Below are 21,080 nucleotides of genomic sequence, written 5' to 3' on the forward strand. Positions count from 1 at the left end.
ATTTGTACGTTTCTATGAAACGTCTGTGCAGTCATTCCAAATGTAACTCATATTTACAGAGTACAGATCGTGTGTCATGGAGATGTTTCTGTTATGGTAGTAGACAGCTAAAAAACCTGACCTTTTAGTTTACCAAGTGCCCCTTTTGCCTTCCGTCCCTGCAGCTTCAGCAGGTTCCAGCACCCCTGCTTACTAGCAACAACTGAATAAGCATCCAGTAAATTATTCTCTTAAATATGTAAAGTGAAGAAACTGTGACTAATAAAGTGGTACATAAAGTCACCTTAAACTCCTGCTTCTTGATAAAACAAATGCAGAACTATTATCACCTTCCAAAAGTGAACTGCTGCGTGCCAATACCCAAGAAGGCTCACAAGTAAAACCTAATCAAATTAAAGGAAGAAAAAAAAGGACAGCAGCTGGAAGACCCACTTCCGGCACCTTCACCTTCATTTTGCTAATTTTACTTTCACTTCTTTCTCATTCCATCCCATCTCAGAATCTATCAATGAGACTCAACAGTGAATAGTCATTTTAGAAATCCTGCATCATCCCACAACCCCCCCCCCATATTAGGTCTCCATTTACGATAGTTCTAAAGGATAGTTAGTACAACCTTCAGAAACAGAAGCTAACCCAAACCTCCTCCTTAAACATTTGCTAGAGTTCTGAAGAATAGTTAAGACAACTGCATCTAACCTTAAAGTCAAAGTGAACTTTAGTGTCATTCAGACCACACAACAGTGCAACTGAATGAAATTGCATTACTTTGAACTCAATGTGTATACATATACTAATATTAATGCAACAATAACACATATACTAATGCTAATCCAACAACAGTAAGACATTTATGCAGTGCAGTAACAAGTACAATGGCATGTACCAACAGTGTTCCACTTACATGTCTACGTCAGTACCCAAAAAAATGCACAGATCAGAATCACACAAATTTTAAATTGCACGGAATGTTTACTTGGCATATTGCACAGAATGTTACTGTCAGATGCTGATCCAGACCCCCTCTTTACACAGCTGGGGCACGTCCAGACCCCCCTTAAACAGCTGGGGCACTTACCTGGAGGATCATGGAACAAACTCTGAACACTCCTTTCAGGGGTGTTGAAGAATGCAGTGGCTGCCGAGTTGTATTCACCATCACCGCAAAACAACTAGAACAAAAATGCAGAGGAATGATTTGCAGAAGAAACAGAACCATCTTACTGAATTAGATATCAAAATAACTTCTGTCCTTCTAAGATGTGGGCATTCTCGTGACAGAACAAGGGTTTGGGTATGCTTTCATTTAGTCACAGAATGACTTCTGCTCCACAGAACTATTAAACAGTGAAGAAATTAAAGTGATCTACTTACCGTAACGTTAGAGCTGGTTGAACAAGTCCGTACTCGCAGTGGTGACAAACAATTAGCAGAGTGAGATCATCACCTCCTTGTCTCTGAAGCCTAGAACTCTCAAGATGCAAGTCTTTGCTTGCTTACTGCTTTGCTGGTCTTACCTTCTGCAAAGGTGGCCAACAGTAGATCAGATAGGTGGATTTCACCAGATCTGGCACACTCCGTGTTAGGACTTGCCCAACATTCAGCCAAAGCGGATAGAGCTTTGTGTGCATCACTCACTGAAAAAGTCTACATCCCGACCCTTTTACTTATGATAAAACACAATAGGTAAAATTTATGGAAAATAAGGTAACATACGCACACCACAAAACCTTAATATTAGGGGTTGTTTTGGCTGAAATGCTCACTGTCAGGAAAGTTTTTTTTCCAGGAAGAGAAATATTCATCAATTTGCCACTGGTTGCAGTGGCAGAAAAACATGATGCATTAGGATAAGGACATTAATCCAGGGTGGAACTGTGGTCCTTATTGGAGGGTCAAAGTGTACGTCATCTCCCGGAAACATCTTGCAACACTGAGCTATGCCAATTTTTTTTTCTTTCTACAGGCTCATTGAAGGTTAATTTCAGACTAAGAAGTAATTTAGTCCAGAGTCTGTCAATGTAAATATTTAGTCAACCACTATACCCACCTTACATAATCAGGGTCGGTATGAGTGTGCACCTTGGAAGGAATGGTGCCCAAGATCATCTTCATGCCTTATTCCCAAGCACCCCCCCCCCAGTCCTGTGTAGGATAAAGTATGTAATGGATAATGAATTACTGCATCTTTATAATGTATCTGTTTTAACTGTACTGCGTCCTATTACTAGTGCAAAGAAAGTAATTTATCTTTTTGTCTACCCTTATGAAACTATCCCAGATCACTTTTCCCTTCTCTTACTGGTTAATGTTCAGCTGTATACTCTGTTCCTGAATTTTTGTTTCCCCACATTAATTATTCTCCAATGAACTTAATATGTCACATTTTAAACTATTCTTCAGTTCATGCCAAGATTATCTTAAAATGTATGTATATCTTTTAGAAGATCCTAGTTCGTGCCATTAGTTTTTTGTTTTCTAGACAAGCTAAAATGTCAGAATAATGACAATGGCCACTCTAGTGCAGGCTATCACGATACCCCAATTAGAAGTATCCATTCATCTAAGTGAACTCATCACTTTTACTTATATACTAGCACTCTCTCTAAGTTTGTTTAACTTGCTCATTGACCTTTTGTGTGAAACTATGTCAAATATTTTATTAAAAGCCTGCAGTATGCCTTACCCAGTGCCGCTTTATGATCCAGTGCACTGTTTACTTAGTCCAAAAACTATTTAGATCGGTCTGGCATGAAATATGACACTGAACATTTTATGTCACATCATTAGGCAGAGGAGAAGCACACAAGTGCATGCCCTGGAAATTTCAGTGGTTCCTGACCTGAGCACAGAAAGATTCAGAAGGGCAGGGTCAGCAAAGCAATGTCCAAGCATGCCATTGAGACCACAGGGCCAACCAGCAGATGTATCATTAGTGACTGGGATAAGACATTCAGCACCAACTACAAACCACAGCCACAGACCACCATCATCAAATGAGGAACAAAAGTAGGGTCCCTAAGGAAAAAAGCATCACAGAATTCTGCTGCTATACTGGAATTATTTACAAAAGTAGCAGTGGTGGCTGGTGACTTCAAATTAAAGGGGGGCTGCAAGAGACAGATGAATGGGTGGGGCCAATGGGATGAGGTGTGACCAACTAGAAAGGGGTGGAGCTATGCTCAAAACCACAACAACTGGAACTTTAATTAAATATGCTGCCCTGGGTGCCAAACTGTCATTATGAGAGTCCAATCAAGACAAAATGAAGTGTAGAAGAAAAAAATATTTCAATGCATTGGCTACATGACAACTTACTTAATATCTAGATGGAAACACAAAGGTTGTGAGGCATGAAAAAAATAAATTACTTTTTAAATACATCACTAGAATGTCAGTCAAAATCAAGTATAAAAAAAACAAGCAGCACTCAACTCAAACCACTTCTCCTTGCTCTGCAGTTCTAATTATAATTTATATTCAGCTTTATAAAATTACCAAGTAACATGCTGAAAGTAGCAATCTCTGTGATACCCCCACTTGTAAAAATGTTTCTTATCCAAAAAAGACTTGCTGTCTGACAACTACCTACTTGTTTCATGGAGAACACATGATCAAAGTAAAAAATGAACAGCGAACAAGAAACAAGCTCAAGATAAACTGCTTAAAGGATTACTGCACAGGTTATGGACCACACATGAAAGATTGGCATTCTGTTTAGTTTACGGGTAAAGCCTGCAAAGATAACTACAAGTCTCCACCAAATGTAATGAGCTTCTGAAAACACTGTAATCCTGTCCTTTATTACAAATACTGTCATATGTATTTCAATACCCAAGGCTTATTCGTTACCTAGTTATGTAAATATTCTCTGCATGGCAACAATGAAAAGGCTTTCAATGTTGATAATTCTTTAACAGTATGCTTATTAAAGCTTACTTGCTTCTTACAATCTCCAACAAACTTACCTGATGGTCATTAAAGCATTGCCACTTTAATACAGAGCAACAGGGCACTGCGACAGCATGCATTTTCTGAATAAGAAGCATAAATCAACAGTATAAAAATATGACAGAAAACCAGAACAGTCTGCAAAATCAAGGACAGATGAAAAGCCACTTGTGGTCTACCTTGGATGGGGGAATAGTCTGCACACTTACACTGCATAATTGCTCCTTGCCTTGCTTGGACACATCCAGAGCCACTACAATGGGGAGTGGAGTGCAACAAGTAGGTCACAGTTTGAAATGTCTCTGGCTGACAGTGATGGCTCTGACACTCATACCTCTCAACATCAGAGCAAGAAATCTGGACAAAGCCATACATAGAAGTGGGACACAGGCCCAAAAATAAAGACATTTTTTTAAATATTGCTCTTATAAACTTAGAAAGATAATAGAACAGTAGTAGATCTTGCATTAGTATGAATTTTCTGAAGGGTATGAAATCTGAAACCCAAATGTCTGCCATTATTTTCTAACTTCAATCTTTAATGATTTGCTACTAATTTGCCAGAAAACCACAATTTTATGAAAAACAGACCAAATATGTTATGCAAAAATATAAAATTGCCACACAATACAGCTGAGAACCTGTCAAAGAAGGGATACCTTTTTAAAATTAGTACTGTTAACTTGAGCAGCTGACAAAATAAGAGCATCTAAATGCATTTCTGAAATAAAAGTAATCTATAACTCTGATCATTACAGTTATTTATAATTGTAAACCCTCCACGATTTCTTCCAAAATTGCTATTTTGCAGAGGGATTATTAAGGGGAGAGTAACATTTTCAGCCAAAATTGGAGACAGTTGAGAGGTTTGGATATTCCTAATTCTATAAATTTTATTTTATTTTTTATTTTACATTTGCTAACCGGGAAAGTCCGACTTGGAATGAAGCCAGTTTTCAGCGGAGGCCCGGGGAGAAAGGCTCCAGATGCATACCTTTGTAATGTGGGAGGAAACTGGAGCACCCGGAGGAAACCCACACGAACGCAGGGAGGACATGCAGACTCCGCACAGAAGGAACCCCAGCCGAGAATTGAACCAGAGAACCTCTTGCTGTGAGGCGACAACTCTACCGCTGCACCACTGCGCAGTCCAAAGCGATTTATTTACATGTACCTCTCAACCTCTTAATGCAGGAAATCTGGATATGGCCAAATATATTGGGGGAACATACAAACAGTACTAAAAAGACAGTTGATAGAATAACAGGTCTTACTTTAGCATGCATTTTTCTGAAGGTTATGACGTCTGAAACTCAATGTCTGTCATTACTTAGTGACTTCATTCCTAAATGATTTGGCAGAAAACCACAAATTTTATGAGGAACAAACCAAAAATAAGAAGCAAAATTCTATTCATTCTGCACAAGTCTGGACAGTTGAGAGGTATAGTTCAGCCGGGGCTGTCTGAGCTTGCTGCCCCCCCTCACAAAATCATGGTTGAATGGAGCGTCCCCCCTGCAGCCATTCCAATGTTCCATTCCTTGGTTATTTCACCCCATTTTCCATAAACACTGTAATGTGCATACTGCTTTACTTCTGCGATGATATGGATTTCATTTGAAAGTTTTATTTTAGATTTTACAGCATAAACCCTAATAGATATCTGCTAAACAAAGCAATGCAGTCTCACAATGAAAATAGACTTAGCATTAAAACTTCTCTGCCCTTGAAACTCACATTCATTGAAACAGCATTGAAACCCACATTCAAAGAAAATACATTTTGCCAGTGGCAGATAAAGATTAATTTTGGGATGTTTTCAAATCATAGGCCCCTTGAACACGAAACATAGACATGCTCTTTGATACACCTTCCTTACTGTATTAAATGATATTCCTTGTACAATACAGTACAGTTCAACTGACCAGTTCAGAACATTTCCATCATAAAAGTCTACTCAAACTTCAACCAGTCCACCAGTATCAGTAAATATGCACGCTCTCTGAAGAAGTAAAAGCCATCTAAATAATTCCACATTAAAGAAATCTGTTAACTAATGAAGAGGTTACTGCTAGCAAACAACTTTATATGTCATTGTTTCATCTACAAATAAAGTGTCTGTTGCCCTTGAGGAATAAACTGCTTATGTTGCATTAAAAAAATTATAATGCTAGTAATATCGCAATAGGGAATGGATGGCAAACTGATAACAGGTTCATAGTTACTAGCTATCTTCGCCAAAGAGGACTGCAGCATCCATCCTGTTTAAAACAGAGTACAGTATCAGCAATGGATCTACCTACTGTGGGAGTAGAACCCATAGCCTTCTGCATCAAAAGCAAGTACACTACCTGTTGTGCTATTTACAATGTAAGCAGACTTAGCATAAGCAGCACTAAACTTTTGTTCCGCTGCAGCTCTCAGCTCCTTGTAAAATCTACTCAACACTCAGCTGTATCTCTGAACTTTGCAGCACAAGAAATCTGGACAAAGCCAAAATTTATTGGGGGGGGGACAAAAGCCCAAAAACTAGGGACACATTTTAAACATTGCTTGTATAATGTTGGAAAGTTGCTAGAATAAAATGCTGTGTTACCACCATACATTTCACTGCCACGTACTAAACCCAGGTCCCTGTGCTAAACAGCCAGAGCAACATACCACTATGCCAAATCATCTATTTTTATGAAAGAAAGGAAGACTGAAACTTAAATGGATACCATTTAGTGAATTCAGTTCTCACCATAGCTGTCAACATCTTAGCACAAAACACCTGAACAAAGCCAATAATGGGGGAATACAGCCCCCAAACATATTCAGTGAGTTCAGTTATCACCATAGCTCTCAACCTTGGCACAAAAAACCTGGACAAAGCCAATAATTGGGGAATACAGTCCAAAAAATAGGGACAAATATCCACTGAGGACACCAGAGCAAACCCACACAAACACAGGGAGGACATTCAGACTCCACACAGAAAGCACCCCAGCCAAGAATCAAACCAGACAACCCATAGCTGTCAGGCAACACTGCTACTACTGCACTACTGTGTGTTTTAAGTAACAAAAATACAGAAACCACAGATTTTATGAGGAACAGAACAAATATGAGGCAAAAATCTGCAAATGTTTTAGAAATGGTGGTGGGTAGGGAATTCAGGCTCTTGTCACTTGGGCCCAAGGTACAGGGTTCAAGCCTTATTCTCATGGTGGGTAGAGCAACTGGGGCATCTCACACACACACACACACACACACACACACACACACACACACACACACATACACACGCATACACACACACACACACACACACACACCCTACCTGTACTCGGTCTTCCATGCTGGCGTGATCCTGTACTGGCAACAAATCCATCCTGCAGCTCCCCGATCTCAGTCCTCCATGCTGGCATGATAATCCTAGCCTGTGCATACTGGTCTCGGTCTCCTGCGAGATGTGAGGAGGCTGGAGCCTCCTGCTATTGGTCCAGACTGCGGGCGATGCAGTCTGGTGACCATCTGGTTTGGGCGGTCGTCACCGCACAGATCTCTGGGTTGGAAGGGAGGAGTTTACTCCCTTCCCTATCCGGACTGCCTAACTGAGCAGTCTGGAGCTCAGGAATGCCTGAGCATGTGTGCTTGGTGTTCTGGTCTGCCTAACACAGCAGCCAGGAATTAAGCACGCATGCGTGCAGTCCGAGACTTTATTTTTTTATATGTTCTACGGTTTTTATATGTTCTGAGGGACTGGGGACTTTATTTCATGCACAGGTGGGAGGGCTGCAGTCCCGCAGAGTTTACCTTTACATGTGCGTATTGCACATGGGCGACCGTCAAATGTTCGAAAGACAGTTTTCAAGTTCTGAAAACTTCGAACGGAAGATGGTTTGAATGTGCAATGAGCGAATGCACAGTGAGAGTCGTTCATTGCACATTCGACATTTAGGGGCAGAGCACACTATAGTGGGGAGTTGAAAATGGTTCCATTCCCCGCTGTAGTGCGATCTCGGAGTTAGAATAATAAAGAAGGGGGGGTGTGGGGGAGGTGCAGGCAGGCTTGCCCCCCTGCATTACACGGCATATACTTTTGTTGTCGACATTCATGTTCGAAAAACAGCGAATCGGCTGTTCGATTTGCTGCTTTTCAAACATTAGAAACTGTCGCTTTTTCCAGTTTCGTTTTTACGATGCGAGGATATGACCACTCGCACAAGTGTGATTCGAGGTTTTAAAGGTAAACTGTCCCGCAGTCCTATAGCACGAGCCGCTCCTGAAAAGTAGGGTCCCCAAGGAAAAAAGCATCACAGAATTCTGCTGCTATACTGCTGGAATTATTTACAAACATAGGGTCCCCAAGGAAAAAAGCATCACAGAATTCTGCTGCTATACTGCTGGAATTATTTTCCCAGGAAGCAACGATACCCACTTTTTTAATGTATCCTGGGGAATGCATCAATAATTAGAGTTCGGCCAAGAGTGTCAGCACACCAATACATGAGAAAGAGGTCTCCATGGGAAGGGAGATATGCAGCTAATTCTGAAGTGCTCTTCGTGGAATTCACAGGATGAAAGCTGACCTGAAGATGTCCATTTTCTTAATTATTCACTACTGAAAACAAAGGAAAAAAAGGTCTCCTCCTGTGGCTTTAGGAAACGTCAACTGGTCTCAATGCATTTTCTAATGACTGCGAAGAATATGTCACAACGCTGAATTATTTGCATTACGCACATCCACCCAGAATGTGATTTTGGCACAGGCAGAAGATGCTGGTGGAGGGCTGGTTTTCTCCAAAATGCTTAAGGCAGTAAAATCATCATGAGACAAGGTTCTAGTATTTTCAATAATTAATTCTGAAATATGAACAGTAGGAGAAGGAACAGTAATTTTTCAGTCAAAAATAAGTGAAATTTAAAAATTAATAAAGCTCTAATTTTTCAAGTAAGCTTCATACGGTCAGGAAAGAACAAACTCAGCTTCCGTCTTGTCCTTCACTTGCAAATCACATCTGTGCTGCGGAAGAAAGCGATAGCAGCCCCTCTTAGAGAACTAATGAGTCAAAAATCTTCATTTAAATGCATTCCCATGTAACATGGGAGTTTTATACTGTAACTGAAAATAATCTAAATAATTTAATGACTGTATTGATTACTTGGAAGAATTACAGAACTGCAGAGAAAACACTAAGCCACTCACAAAGGCTGAGATGAGGGAAAAAAGAAAGCAGTCACCCAAATGAATCTACATGTTTACTTAAGTTTAGTAATAGGAAAATTCCAACTGGGCATAATCCATTAAAGTAGTGTTACAGGAAGAAAAGCTATGCAGTTACACAGCAATCACAATTTGAAATTATAACAGCTGTTTAAGAGAATAATGTAGAATTACAACTGATATACTCAATATTTTACAACTACATTAGAAAATTTTGTATAATGAACAGCAGCTAACAAAACAGAACTCTGTTACACAGATTACAAAGATTAAAAAAAAGCTAAAGGTTTACAAACATATTCCTCGGAACAGTTAGTTTTAGAGTATTTTAGTCAAAGCAACTGGACACATGCACACTGTGGGTTTCCCCATGCAAACATGCAAGACAGGATTTCACAAGAGTCAGAACACATTGGCAGTTAGAGGTCACTCCAACTAATACTCATTGAGGTAGGAGTTTGCAGTCTACACTTGATTTTGGTCATAATTTGGAATATAAAATGAGTGGCATGTATGTTGTGTTTTCATTGGAATTTCATACAGAAGTGCTCAAACTACCTCATTGCAAGAGTGGTACAAATGAAGAACCAACTGCTTAAAAATTAGACCATGAATGTGCCTGCAGTACAATGTCTTGGACAAGGGTCTATATCACGTCATTGAATGGTCAATTCAACGAATGGCATTTCATCGGAAACACTGTTCATCTAATTCTCCGCATGTGGGGGACTATGCCCCCCACACCCCTTGCTAATTATATATGCCAACTCCGAGATTGCACTACAGTAGGAAAGGGCAAATTTCCCAATCTTCACTTTACCATGATCTCATTATGAACAGCTGGACAAACAGCATGTTCGATGTAATTGCACCGAAAATGCTGTTCGCTGAACTGATAGGGTCCCCCTTAGGCAATATAGACTCAGCCTGGTTTACATCAACACAAGTGTGCAAGAAATGTAATTAATGCCTTTGAACAATGACTAGTCTTACAGAAAGAAAAAAAATGAACCTCAAAATATTCTTATACAAGTCTGTAAATCTCTTGTATGTAAACCACTTTTTTTTCTCCCTTTTGAGGGAAGCTTTCTTTAATGTAAAGAATGACAGCATATGCTTTTATTATAAATCATTCCGCACATTTACGTGATCAGGCCTTACAGATTTTGACTGACAGTTAATACTAAAAATGGGTCTTCTTACAAATGCACACCTGGTCAAAATGACTCAGGAAAAAATAAGAAACACAGAGAAGAATGCTTTCTGATTGCAAAACATGCTCACCTTCATTTTTTATAGCTTACAGCACTCTCAACACAACAAAAATCATTCACTGGACATTTTCCAGCCTTAGGACAGCGCATTTAAAAACAAAGTTTAAAATTGTTGAGAAATTGTACTTTTTGAAGGCAAGAGGAAATTTGGCTCAGTCAAAAGAATCCCATTTTTTTATTTTTATGCTTATTTAAGACTAAGAAAAGTACAACAAATTACAAATCCAAATCAAAACGTGTATGAAAATGAGAACAGCATTCATTGTAAGTTATTACAAGAATAAAAGACAATTAGACATCAAAACTAGAATAGCGCAGTTGGAAAGATACTAATTCAGGTGCACTCTATAGCAAACTAAGGGTGGACAGTCAAGGACAGCAGCGGATTCCAAAGGCATGGCATCTGATAAGGAAAAGTGCACGGTTAAAATCATACCCTTGGAAGTATTAGCAATCTCAAGCAAGCCAAATGCAGACCAGTAAGGAACCAAAAACTATTTAAGGTACAGAAGTTTCATGTCACTCAAAGCAATAACAGCAATGCCAGACTCTCGAATACAAAACAGAAAAGAAGATAACATTTCCTCAGTGTTTCCCCAGATGCCAGTTGCCCTCTGGAAGCTTTTCAAATTGATAAAAATGCCAATGTTTCCAAAAAAGAGAAGGCAAACACAAAAATAAGCATGTATTGACTGCAGATGCCATCTACATCGACATCTACATTTATGGTAGGTACAAAACTGTACTAACTGTCCCTTCAATGCATCTGCAGTCCTCCTAAATAATCATATACAGCCATACTAGGAGGAGGAAAAGGAATTATAAGAAGTGTAGGTAGTTAGGAAAACAAAAACAGCAGTGGCAAAGCCTGCGGGATCTAGAGTATAGAGGTAAGTTATATAATGTGGCAAATGTATGCACGGAGGTCCAAGTAGTGGATTGGAAAGAAGGTAGGTAGGTGGATTGCCTGGTTTAGACTTGATGGAGAAAATAGACAGGCCTGTATGGAGAAGCTCTGCCAAATACTCCAGGATGTGGGCAATATCATCTTTGACTCATCTTTTCCTCTTTCAGAACTCAAATGACAAAGAGGAATGGTCCTGAAATTTGCTGGTTTTTTACTGCCAGCATTTCTTTTTTGATTTATGTGCAGGTGCGCTGATCTGGAGTCCATAATCCTTGAATGCATTTGTCCAGCATGGCCCCCCCAACCTAGGTCTGAGGCATCCGTTGTGATGGGTTTGGCTTGCTTGAATGTTGTGCTGCACAAGAGAATGTTCTTTTGGGATGGTATCAGTCTTGACTTTTTTAAATTGACAATGCTGAGAATTCTGATCCTATCTTCTGCAATTTCTGCAGATATGGGGGCGTGCAGCATGGCCTCCTTGAGATCCTAGAGGAGATCTAGGTTACCAGCCAACAGCATTTCCAGCATGGGAAGAAGTTGCTGTAGGACCACATTTTGAATTTTGGAATGATGAATGTGTTTAAAGCGGAAGTAATGAGGGAATAGGTCAACTTTTCTTCTTTCTTGGTACTAGGAAGAGTCTGGAATAAAATTCTTGTGGCACCCTTTCCACAGCTCTCATCTTTGTTAATTGAGCTATCTGTTTTAGAGCTTCAGTCTATAGTTTCCACTTGTCTCTTGTCTCTTGTGATATACTTTTTTTTTTTTGGCTAACTACTAACTTCCTTTCCTGCCCTTGCTATTGGTTCCTGGCGATTGTCAGAGCCAAGTCACTGTGTTTGTCTGTGTTGTAGTGGCAGTGGTTGTGTCTGTGCCTCAACCAAATGACCTTTATCACATGATAGTATCTTTAGTTTTTGATCCAGCAAATTTCGTTCTTTCCAGCATTTCAACTTCTCATGCATGCCTTCTTATAACTGTGCCAGTCATGGCTGAGATCCTCAGTCGATCACATAGCACATTTTTTTTATTTTAAAGAATGGTTACTAATACTTGTTCACCATTTCTTCCATTTCTAAAACATATTTTATCTAATCATCACATCACAGGACAGTTCTTAAGTTAACAAGCATAAACAAAACTCTTGGTATTGGATCAACTGACAGTTCAAAGCAAAGCTCTAGCTGAGAGAGTAAGAGGTGTATACTTTTACCCCATCTCTCTAAGGACCTGCCAGTGGAATGTAACAGGAACAGAGTCCTACCTTTTCTGTCACTGGTACTGCAAAACAGCTAGTAAGGACTGCGTTTTCTTGAGGATGCTACAATTATGATATAGCAGGAAGACTGATAAATAAAAAACTATTGGACATTACATTCTGTAACGGAACACTGTGGTGTTCCAGATGCAGAGTGAAAATGTTTAACATAACATATCCAGGAAGGGAAGCCTATGAAAGATTCCATGATGGGCAAGAGTCAATTAGAAGAGAGATGACATGGTGGAAGAATTGCCACTTTAGGTGTAATTAAGTACTCTGGGTCTAGTTTAGAAACTGCATCTCTGTATGGGAAGACTATGCAACGTCCGTCTGAAAAAGGCTCAAACTAAGTAGCAGCTGAAAAGTAAGTAAAGAATCTCAGACAGCACATCAAAAGTCATCAAAACAAAAAAACAAGTATGCTACAGAAGAAATACACACAGAACTAGTTCCGTTTTGTCCTCGCTGCTCAGTGTGTGCTGCTTCCATGCTCTGATTTTTTAAACCCATTCTAAAGAACATCCAAGTTCAGTCTTCAATCTATCCTTAGCTTATATCCTCCAGAGTTCAGGCTAGATGGGTGACAAGTAAATAAGCCTCAGATATGTGACAAACATGACTTAGGTACAGAAAGGCAGCATCGTTCAGAAAAAGAATAGCTGGTGACAGGAAAGCATAGCATTTTAGTAACAGGGAAATGGCCACAATATTATAGAAGTATTTCTTCAGAAACAGGTTTCAATGCATCAAACAGATACCCTGGATAGATGGTGGGGAGATACATCAGTGCATATGACAGACACAGGAAAATCCAAAGAAACAAAACAAGGTCAGCTGAAGTCAAAGATTGCTCAGTGAATTCTGCTGTATAGAGGGATATCAATCGGCAAACCAGATGGGTCTGACAATATTTACCTGTTGTTGCAGTCCCCATTATCAATGTCCAAATGTAAAACAATAAAAATGGAGACATGATCTCTTTGGTACCCTACTGGTTTCCTTACCACTTGATTTTTGCAGAGCAGCTTTCTTTCAGCACATTTCCTGGCCTGGCGGAATCAATTCAGCTTATCCTGCGATGCCACCAGACTTACTGAGGCACAGCCATGTCCCTGCTGCCATTAATTATGTACAAAGAAAGGCAACTGCACCACAGCTCCCAATTATCTTACTGGTAAACAAAAATACTGAACTGGAAATTATAAGGAGAATGAGACCAAAGAGAAGAAGAAGTTATGTACTCACCATAACGTTCCATGTGAGTTGTTCAACTCGCCTTCATTCTTTACTGATGGGTTTGGAGCCGATCCATCGGCTCCGGTACGGCCGTATGCAAAGCTTGAGGTCTTCCAGTAGCTCGAGGCCAAGCCCCTATCCCATGATGCACTGTGAATTACCTCAGATCTTGTTTGCTGTGTGTACTATAAACATATAAATGAACTATCCTAAGAATTGAACAACCAGGATGAGACCAACATCTAGGTCAACTATCAGCCAGAAGGGGGAAAGAGCGAGGAACGTGAATGAAGGCGAGATGAACAACTCGCATGGAACGTTATGGTGAGTACATAACTTCTTAATGTCAAGTTGTTAAAGCTCGCCATTCATTCTTTACTGATGGGTAGCATCCCTAGCACCATCAATCTCGGGTGGCTCACGGAAGCACATTCTTCAGCACCGTAGACCCAAAAGAGGCCCTGTCCCTGGAGGCCTTATCAACTTTGTAATGCGTGATAAAGGTACGAGGTTTAGACCAAGTGGCTGCTGCACAAATGTTATCAAGGGGCAATTTGGCTTGGAACGCAGACAATGTAGAAACTGCTCTAGTTGAGTGAGCTTTAATCTTGTGTTGCAAAGGCATATTAGCAGCCGAGTAGACAAAGGTGATACAATCAGATAACCATTTAGACAGAGTTGTTTTAGCCACTGGTCTACCTTTTCGGGCTTCAGAGAATGAAACAAAGAGCTGGTCTGATTTCCTGATATCTTTTGTTCGATCCAAATAAAATCTGAGCTGTGAACATCAAGTTTGTGCAATATATACTCCAACTTATTGGAATGATTAGGGAAGAAAACTGGTAACTCAATGACTTGGTTGATATTAGTTGATATTAGTTTCTGAACAAACTTTGGGCAAAAAGGAGGGATTTGTCCTAAGAGATACTCTGTCAGCATGAAAAATCAAATAAGGAGGGCTGATACATAAAGCTTGAAGCTCTGACACTCTGCGGGCAGAAGTAATAGCTACCAGAAATATGGTTTTCCACGATAAATATTTGAGGTTACAAGATTATGCTGGTTCAAACGAGGGAAGGATTATATGAGACAGCATAAAATTTAGATTCCAGGGAGAATAGGGAGTTTTCACTGGAGGTGTCATATAAAATGTTCCCTTGAGAAAGGCCTTGGATAACTTGTGGGACATGATATTTAGCCTGCCAGTCCCAAGATGAAAGTTAGATACAGCAGCCAACTGAACCCGAACTGTTGCAGCTGCCGCTCCTTATTAAAAATCACAGTCAAGAATTCTAGTATGGATGTCAAGGGGGCTTCGTAAGGATCAGTGTTCTGCTTAGAAGCCCATATGGAAAATCTCTTCCACTTACTAAGATACAATCTTCTAGTGGACGACTTATGAGAAGACAAAAGGATCTGTTTTGTCTCATTGGAGAAGTTATGAAGCCTGGCTATGAGGGGAACTGGAGCAGCCAAGCTATCAGCTTCGGTGACTGCAGAGAGGGATAAAGGTCCCCCAACGGATGTGTCAGAAGGTCTGCAACTAGGTCCAGAATCCAGGGATCCTCCAAGAGATGATGTTGAAGGAATGGGAACCAAATCTGCCGAGGCCAATGAGAAGCTATAAAAATGATGGTCCTTCCCAGGGATTTTGCTTTCTGTAGAACTCTCGGTATCAATTGGATTGGTGGAAATGCATAGAGGAGACCCGGGGGCCAATCGTATATGAGTGCATCTCTCTGGGCTTCTCCCGGAGGAGGAATCAGGGCAAAGTAGCTTCTGCATTTCGTGTTGATGTGGCTGGCAAAAAGGTCGCAGCAAGGCTGGCCCCATTTGCAGAAAATCCTGTCTGCAATCTCTTTCTTGAGGGACCACTTGTGCAGCAACCAAAGTAGCTTCTGCATTTCGTGTTGATGTGGCTGGCAAAAAGGTCGCAGCAAGGCTGGCCCCATTTGCACAAAATCCTGTCTGCAATCTCTTTCTTGAGGGACCACTCGTGCAGCAACAAGATTGCCCTGCTCAGTTTGAATGCTATCACGTTGGATCTCCCTGGAATGTGCATTGCCAACAGAAAGCGTTGGGAGGAAACAACCCACTGCCAAACTCTGAGGGCTTCTAAGCAAAGGGGGTAAGACTTGGTTCCCCCCTGCTTGTTCAAGTACCAGACTACTGACATACTGTCTGTCTGAATTGCTATCGTTCCTAGGGGAAGAGAGCCCTGGAAGTACTGCAATGCCAAAAGTACTGCTCTCATCTCCAGAACATTGATATCCAAATATGACTATCTGTCCATGTGCCCTGGGCAGTCTTTCCCTGAAAATGCCCCCCCCCCCACCCTATCAGGGAAGCATCTGTGGTCATAGTGGCTACTGGAGGGGGTAGAACAAAGGGGCATCCTATAACGACATAAAGATATGTCAACCACCACTGGAGATCTTTCTTGCAAGAGCTCGTAATCAAAATTGTGTGATCCATTGGAAGTTCCTGGTAAGACCACTGTGTGAACAACAGCCATTGAAGAATCCGCATATGCATTATGACTAATGGTATGGCTAGGATTGTTGCAGCCATCAAATCCAATAATTTCAGAACTTCTGGAGCTGGTGCTCTGTCTTTTGATACCAATGTGCTGACATGCTGATGAAGAAGGAAGATTCTTTTGATTGGTAGTCTTAGAGTGGTGGTTAAAGTGTCTAGTTCTGCCCTGATAAAAACAATATGCTACGAGGGCGACAAGGCAGACTTTTCTGAGTTGACTGTAATGTCTAAATGATTGCAGAGTGACAGAGTGTACTCCCGTGCTTGAATTATTTTATTTTTATTTATTTATTTATTTTACATTTGTTGACCGGGCTAGTCTAGCTGGATACATGTCCTTTTTCAGTAGAGGCCTGGGGAGAAAAGCTCCCACATTTAACAGTAGTATCACCAAACAATTAGATACAATAAACTACATTAATATAATAATAACACGATTAACAACATCTAAATATCCAAGCTGATAGTTTGGTAGGGATTTTTTAAGATGATCATATGACATAGATACATGTGGAGGTAGAAAAGTACTAGATAAAGCTTGAGAGGCAGAAGAGAGATTAGGTACTGATAGACCTATTGGGATTAGTCAGGGTTGGAACATGGGCATAACCATTGAGACTTAAGTAATTCTCTGAGATTAGTTTTGAATAGATTGAGTGAGGTCATGAGCCTGAGGTTGTTGGGAAGGGAATTCCATAGCTTTCCAATGGAGTTAGCATAAAGAGCATCGCCGCCCATGTTATTAGATTTGATGGTTAGTATCAGAATACTGTTTGAGGATCGAAGGCTACTTAAGTTGGTGTAGGGGGTCAGGATTTTGCTCAGCGAGGGGGTTTTCTCTGGTTGATTAATTATTTTGAATGCTTCGGTGAGTTGGTTTAGTTTAAGAAGATTGGGCAGTTCCAGCCAGCCTAGTTTCTTGAGGTTGAGGCAATGGTGGGTACGATAGGGTGTGCCTGTTACAAATCTGGCAATATGATGGTAGGTGGTAGAGAGGTTATTAAGCTCACGTTTGTTGAGGAATGATAGTATCGGTGAGGCATATAGTAAGGTGGAAAGGAGATGGGTTCGAGCAATGGTTAATTTAGCATGAGGAGTAAGAAAATTCTTGATTCTGTACATAGAGCCAAGTTTCTTGTTAACTGACAATGGTTTGGGCAATGTGCATGTCGAATTTAAGCTTGTGGTCAATAGTGACACCTAATAGTTTGGTACATGGGACGGGCTCAATGATGGTGCCATTAAAGGATTCCACAAAGAAGGTCCTTGGATTGTCAGGGGGGGGGGGTTCTTGGGGTAGTGGATTGGTGGATGTGGGGAAAAATAGAAGTAACTTGGTTTTAGTTGGGTTGAGTATGAGTTTCCGGTCGGAGAACCATTTTTCAACCTTAGTGAAACATTGTTGGGTGGCTGCTTGGAGATTCTGAAGAGACCGATCAGAACAGATCAGGGTTGAGTCATCTGCATATTGAATGCAGGTGGCTCTGGGGATGACTGTGTAGAGATCGTTTATGAAAACAGAGAATAGAAGGGGACCAAGTATGGAGCCCTGTGGAACACCAATGTTGTTTGAGAGCAGGTGAGATAGACTATTTTGCCATTGGACTGCTTGTTTCCTGCCAGTGAGGTAATCCTTAAACCAGCTTAGGGCTGAGTTGTCAAGATGGAGGATTTGTAGGGTGTGTAGTAATAAGCTGGTGGTTAACCATATCAAAAGCTTTCGATAGGTCGAGAAAGAGAGCAGAGGATGTTAGTTTTTTGTTACGGTTACTATTGACTGAGTCGACAAAGGAGAGGAGGGCAGTGGTTGTACTATGGTGGGGGCGGAAGCCATGCTGGGTTATGGACAGGAGATTATTGAGGGTGAGGTAGTGTAGGAGTTGTTTGTGAACACACAGTTCCATTATTTTAGCTATTGGAGACAATATTGCAATGGGTCTATAGTTAGATATTTCTTATGAAGTGGAATGATGTATGAAATTTTCCAAATAGGGGGGATGGTAGCCTCAGTTATAGATCTATTAATCAGGATAGATATAGGATAGGCAATGACATCAGGCGATATTTGTAGGTATTCTGCTGGGAGGCGATCGGCCGCTAGGGTGGACGGTTTCAGTTTTTTTTAATAGGGTACGAATATAGGAGGTAGAAACTGGTTGTAAGTTAAAGGAGAGAGGAGGTGTGTCATCAGGAAGAGTTAAGGAGGGGGAAGAGGTAGGTAGATGATTGGCTAGGGACTGGATGGTCTCAGTAAAGAAAGTGTTAAAGGTGTTGGCTACCACTTCTGGTTCTTGACCAGTGAGATTCTCAGGGGTTGGGGTAGTTGATTTACCAGGATGGAGGAGGTTATTAAAACCAGCCCAGAACTTTTTTGGGTTAGTCTGGTGTTTGTCCTGGAGGTGACAGTAATACTGTTTTTTGCCTCGAGTTATGTCCGATTTCGTAGAGTTTCTTAGTTGTTGAAATAAAATACGGTCTAGAGGAGTTTTGGTAGCTCTCCATTTGTGCCAAGCCTGGTCGCGGAGTTTAATTTTTGTTTTGGTTTCTCTTGTTAACCAGGGAGCTATGCGGTCTTTGGTTCTAATTTGCCGATTTGGGGCATGTGAGTGGAGAATGTTTAAGAATGTGTCATTGAAGTATGACACGCTCTCGGCTAGGGGTAGAGTATTTAGGATAGACCAATTGCAGGATTTTAGTTCCGCAAGGAATAGTTCTGGGTTAAACTTTTTTCTATTTCTAACAAGTTTGTATAAGGGCGGGTTGGTACAAGAAAGTTTGTGTTTTAAAATGTAAGTGACAAGGTGGTCACTAAGGTTATTAGGGAGGGTACCAGTGGTATAGTTGTTCGGATCTTTATTGGTGAGAATCCAGTCAATCGTACTCTCTTTTTGCTGAATATTACCAATTCTAGTTGGAGATGTAATATTTTGGGAGAAGCCATATAGATTGATTGGGTGGGGATTTGGCTTGGTGGAGCAGTGGGACCAGTCAATATTGAAATCCCCCAGTACTATAGTTTCTTGAGGTTAGTTGGTGGCTAACCAACTTAGAGTTTGCTCTAGGTTTTCAAAGTTCTTCCCTGGTGGAATATAGATTACAACAAGATTGATGCATTTTTGGGTGTTAATGCAAATCTTTAGTGCAATAAGTTCTGTGTTAGAGACCTGGGGGGGATGCAGTGGGTTCCTAATGATGTTAAATCTGTTCTTAAACATTACAGCTATTCCTCCGCCCCTTTTGGTTATTCGATCCATCCTTAAAATATTATAGCCAGGTGGGAGAATTTCTTCATCCTTTGTGGCAGGTTTGAGCCATGTTTCTGATAGGCACAAGATATCTGGGGAATGTGTGGCTATCATAGCATGTAAGCTATGTACTTTATTGTTTATGCTTCTCAGGTTAAGGTGAAAGATGAGGAGGGAGTTAGTAGGAGCTTGGGGTAATATTGAGGTGACAGAATCATGATTGGTGGTAGGGCCTGGATTCGGGTGAATGTCACCGTGTTGGGTAATGCATTGTTTTAGGTGCTCTAGGAATCTATGGAGTTTGCATAGTAATTTGAGGTGAGATTTATTTTTGGTTGAGCTAGGGTAGTGAAGGGTTAGATGAGTTTTATAGAGACCTAGTGTTTTTGCAGGGTGGAGAGAGGGTACTATTGTGTTAGGGGGAAAGTGTGTATGTGTGGTAGTGTGAGCCTTGGGAAAGGGAATTCCTAAGAGTGTTTGGTGTTCATATCTTGATAGAAGGTACAAGATAGGAAGAAGTAAAGTTAGTGAAGAGATGAAGGAATACATAGTTTTGACCATGATAATAAGAAAGAGGTAGCTTGTGGGATGGGATGAAAAGGGGGGGGTACTGAATTTTTGGGAGTTGGCTAGGAGTGAGGGAGGAGGAGTTATAAATTGGAGGACAAGCATGATAGGGGGAAAGGGTGGGATGGGCTAGATATAACTATAAATTTAGGGGTAGTGGGGGCGGGTGGGATATGGGGACAGGGTGGGGCGCGGAGCGAGCCCGAGCGAAGCGGAGCGGGGAATACACCTGCCGGGAGTTTGCAGGGCCTTAGAGGCAGCCAGTTGTAAGTATGAAGGTCAGGTGAAGAATAGCACCTTCTAGGATGCAAAGACCTGTAGTTTTGGCAGCCTGGTGTTTGGTTGCCAGTAGATTTGGAAGGTACTGTTTGTTTTCCTGCCTGCAAGACGCTAACCTGGTAGGTACACTAAAAATAGGGGTATTTCCTTTACCCTAGAGTCCTTTTATAGTAGATGGGAAGTTTAAGGTTTGTGCATTCGCACCGTCGATACCAAGTACCTGGGAGCCTCGCGGTGTACTGTGGTGGGGGGGGTTCCTAGAATGAGAGAAAGGAGAAATACCACATTTAAATAACACGTTGTATGCATTAGCTAGATTAAAAGTAACGACAGTGAATGTAGCAGGCTATTGTATTTAGAGTTAGATAGAGGTAGATAAGTAAGGGAGAGGTATAGATGTAAGTATGCAGTACCCTTCTACATGAAACTACACTTTAGGCTTGTAAAAACAGTAGTTACATAGGCAAAATGCATTTGTGTTAGCATCTTGGTCCAGGTAAAACACTTGAAAGAAAACAATTACATCAGGTAACTTTGGATTAAGCAAGGAACGCCAGTATCAACAGCTACACGTGCAACCTATTGGCGTGTTTAAACTTGCGATTGCTATACA

At 40.9% G+C, this 21,080-nt stretch overlaps 1 protein-coding gene across 1 annotated transcript in view; it reads right to left on the reverse strand.

Annotated features, from left to right (window-relative positions):
* Nucleotides 1-21,080, reverse strand: part of CLCN7 (chloride voltage-gated channel 7) — a 1,228,907-nt gene that overhangs the window by 416,799 nt on the left and 791,028 nt on the right. The window contains exon 16 of the mRNA XM_044089120.1: nucleotides 1,079-1,172. Coding sequence (XP_043945055.1) covers nucleotides 1,079-1,172 — 94 coding nt within the window. The remainder of the gene's footprint in view (nucleotides 1-1,078; nucleotides 1,173-21,080) is intronic.

Source organism: Protopterus annectens, chromosome 12.part0 (assembly GCF_019279795.1).
Source record: "Protopterus annectens isolate FY-2018-M chromosome 12.part0, PAN1.0, whole genome shotgun sequence".
NCBI lineage: Eukaryota > Metazoa > Chordata > Ceratodontiformes > Protopteridae > Protopterus > Protopterus annectens.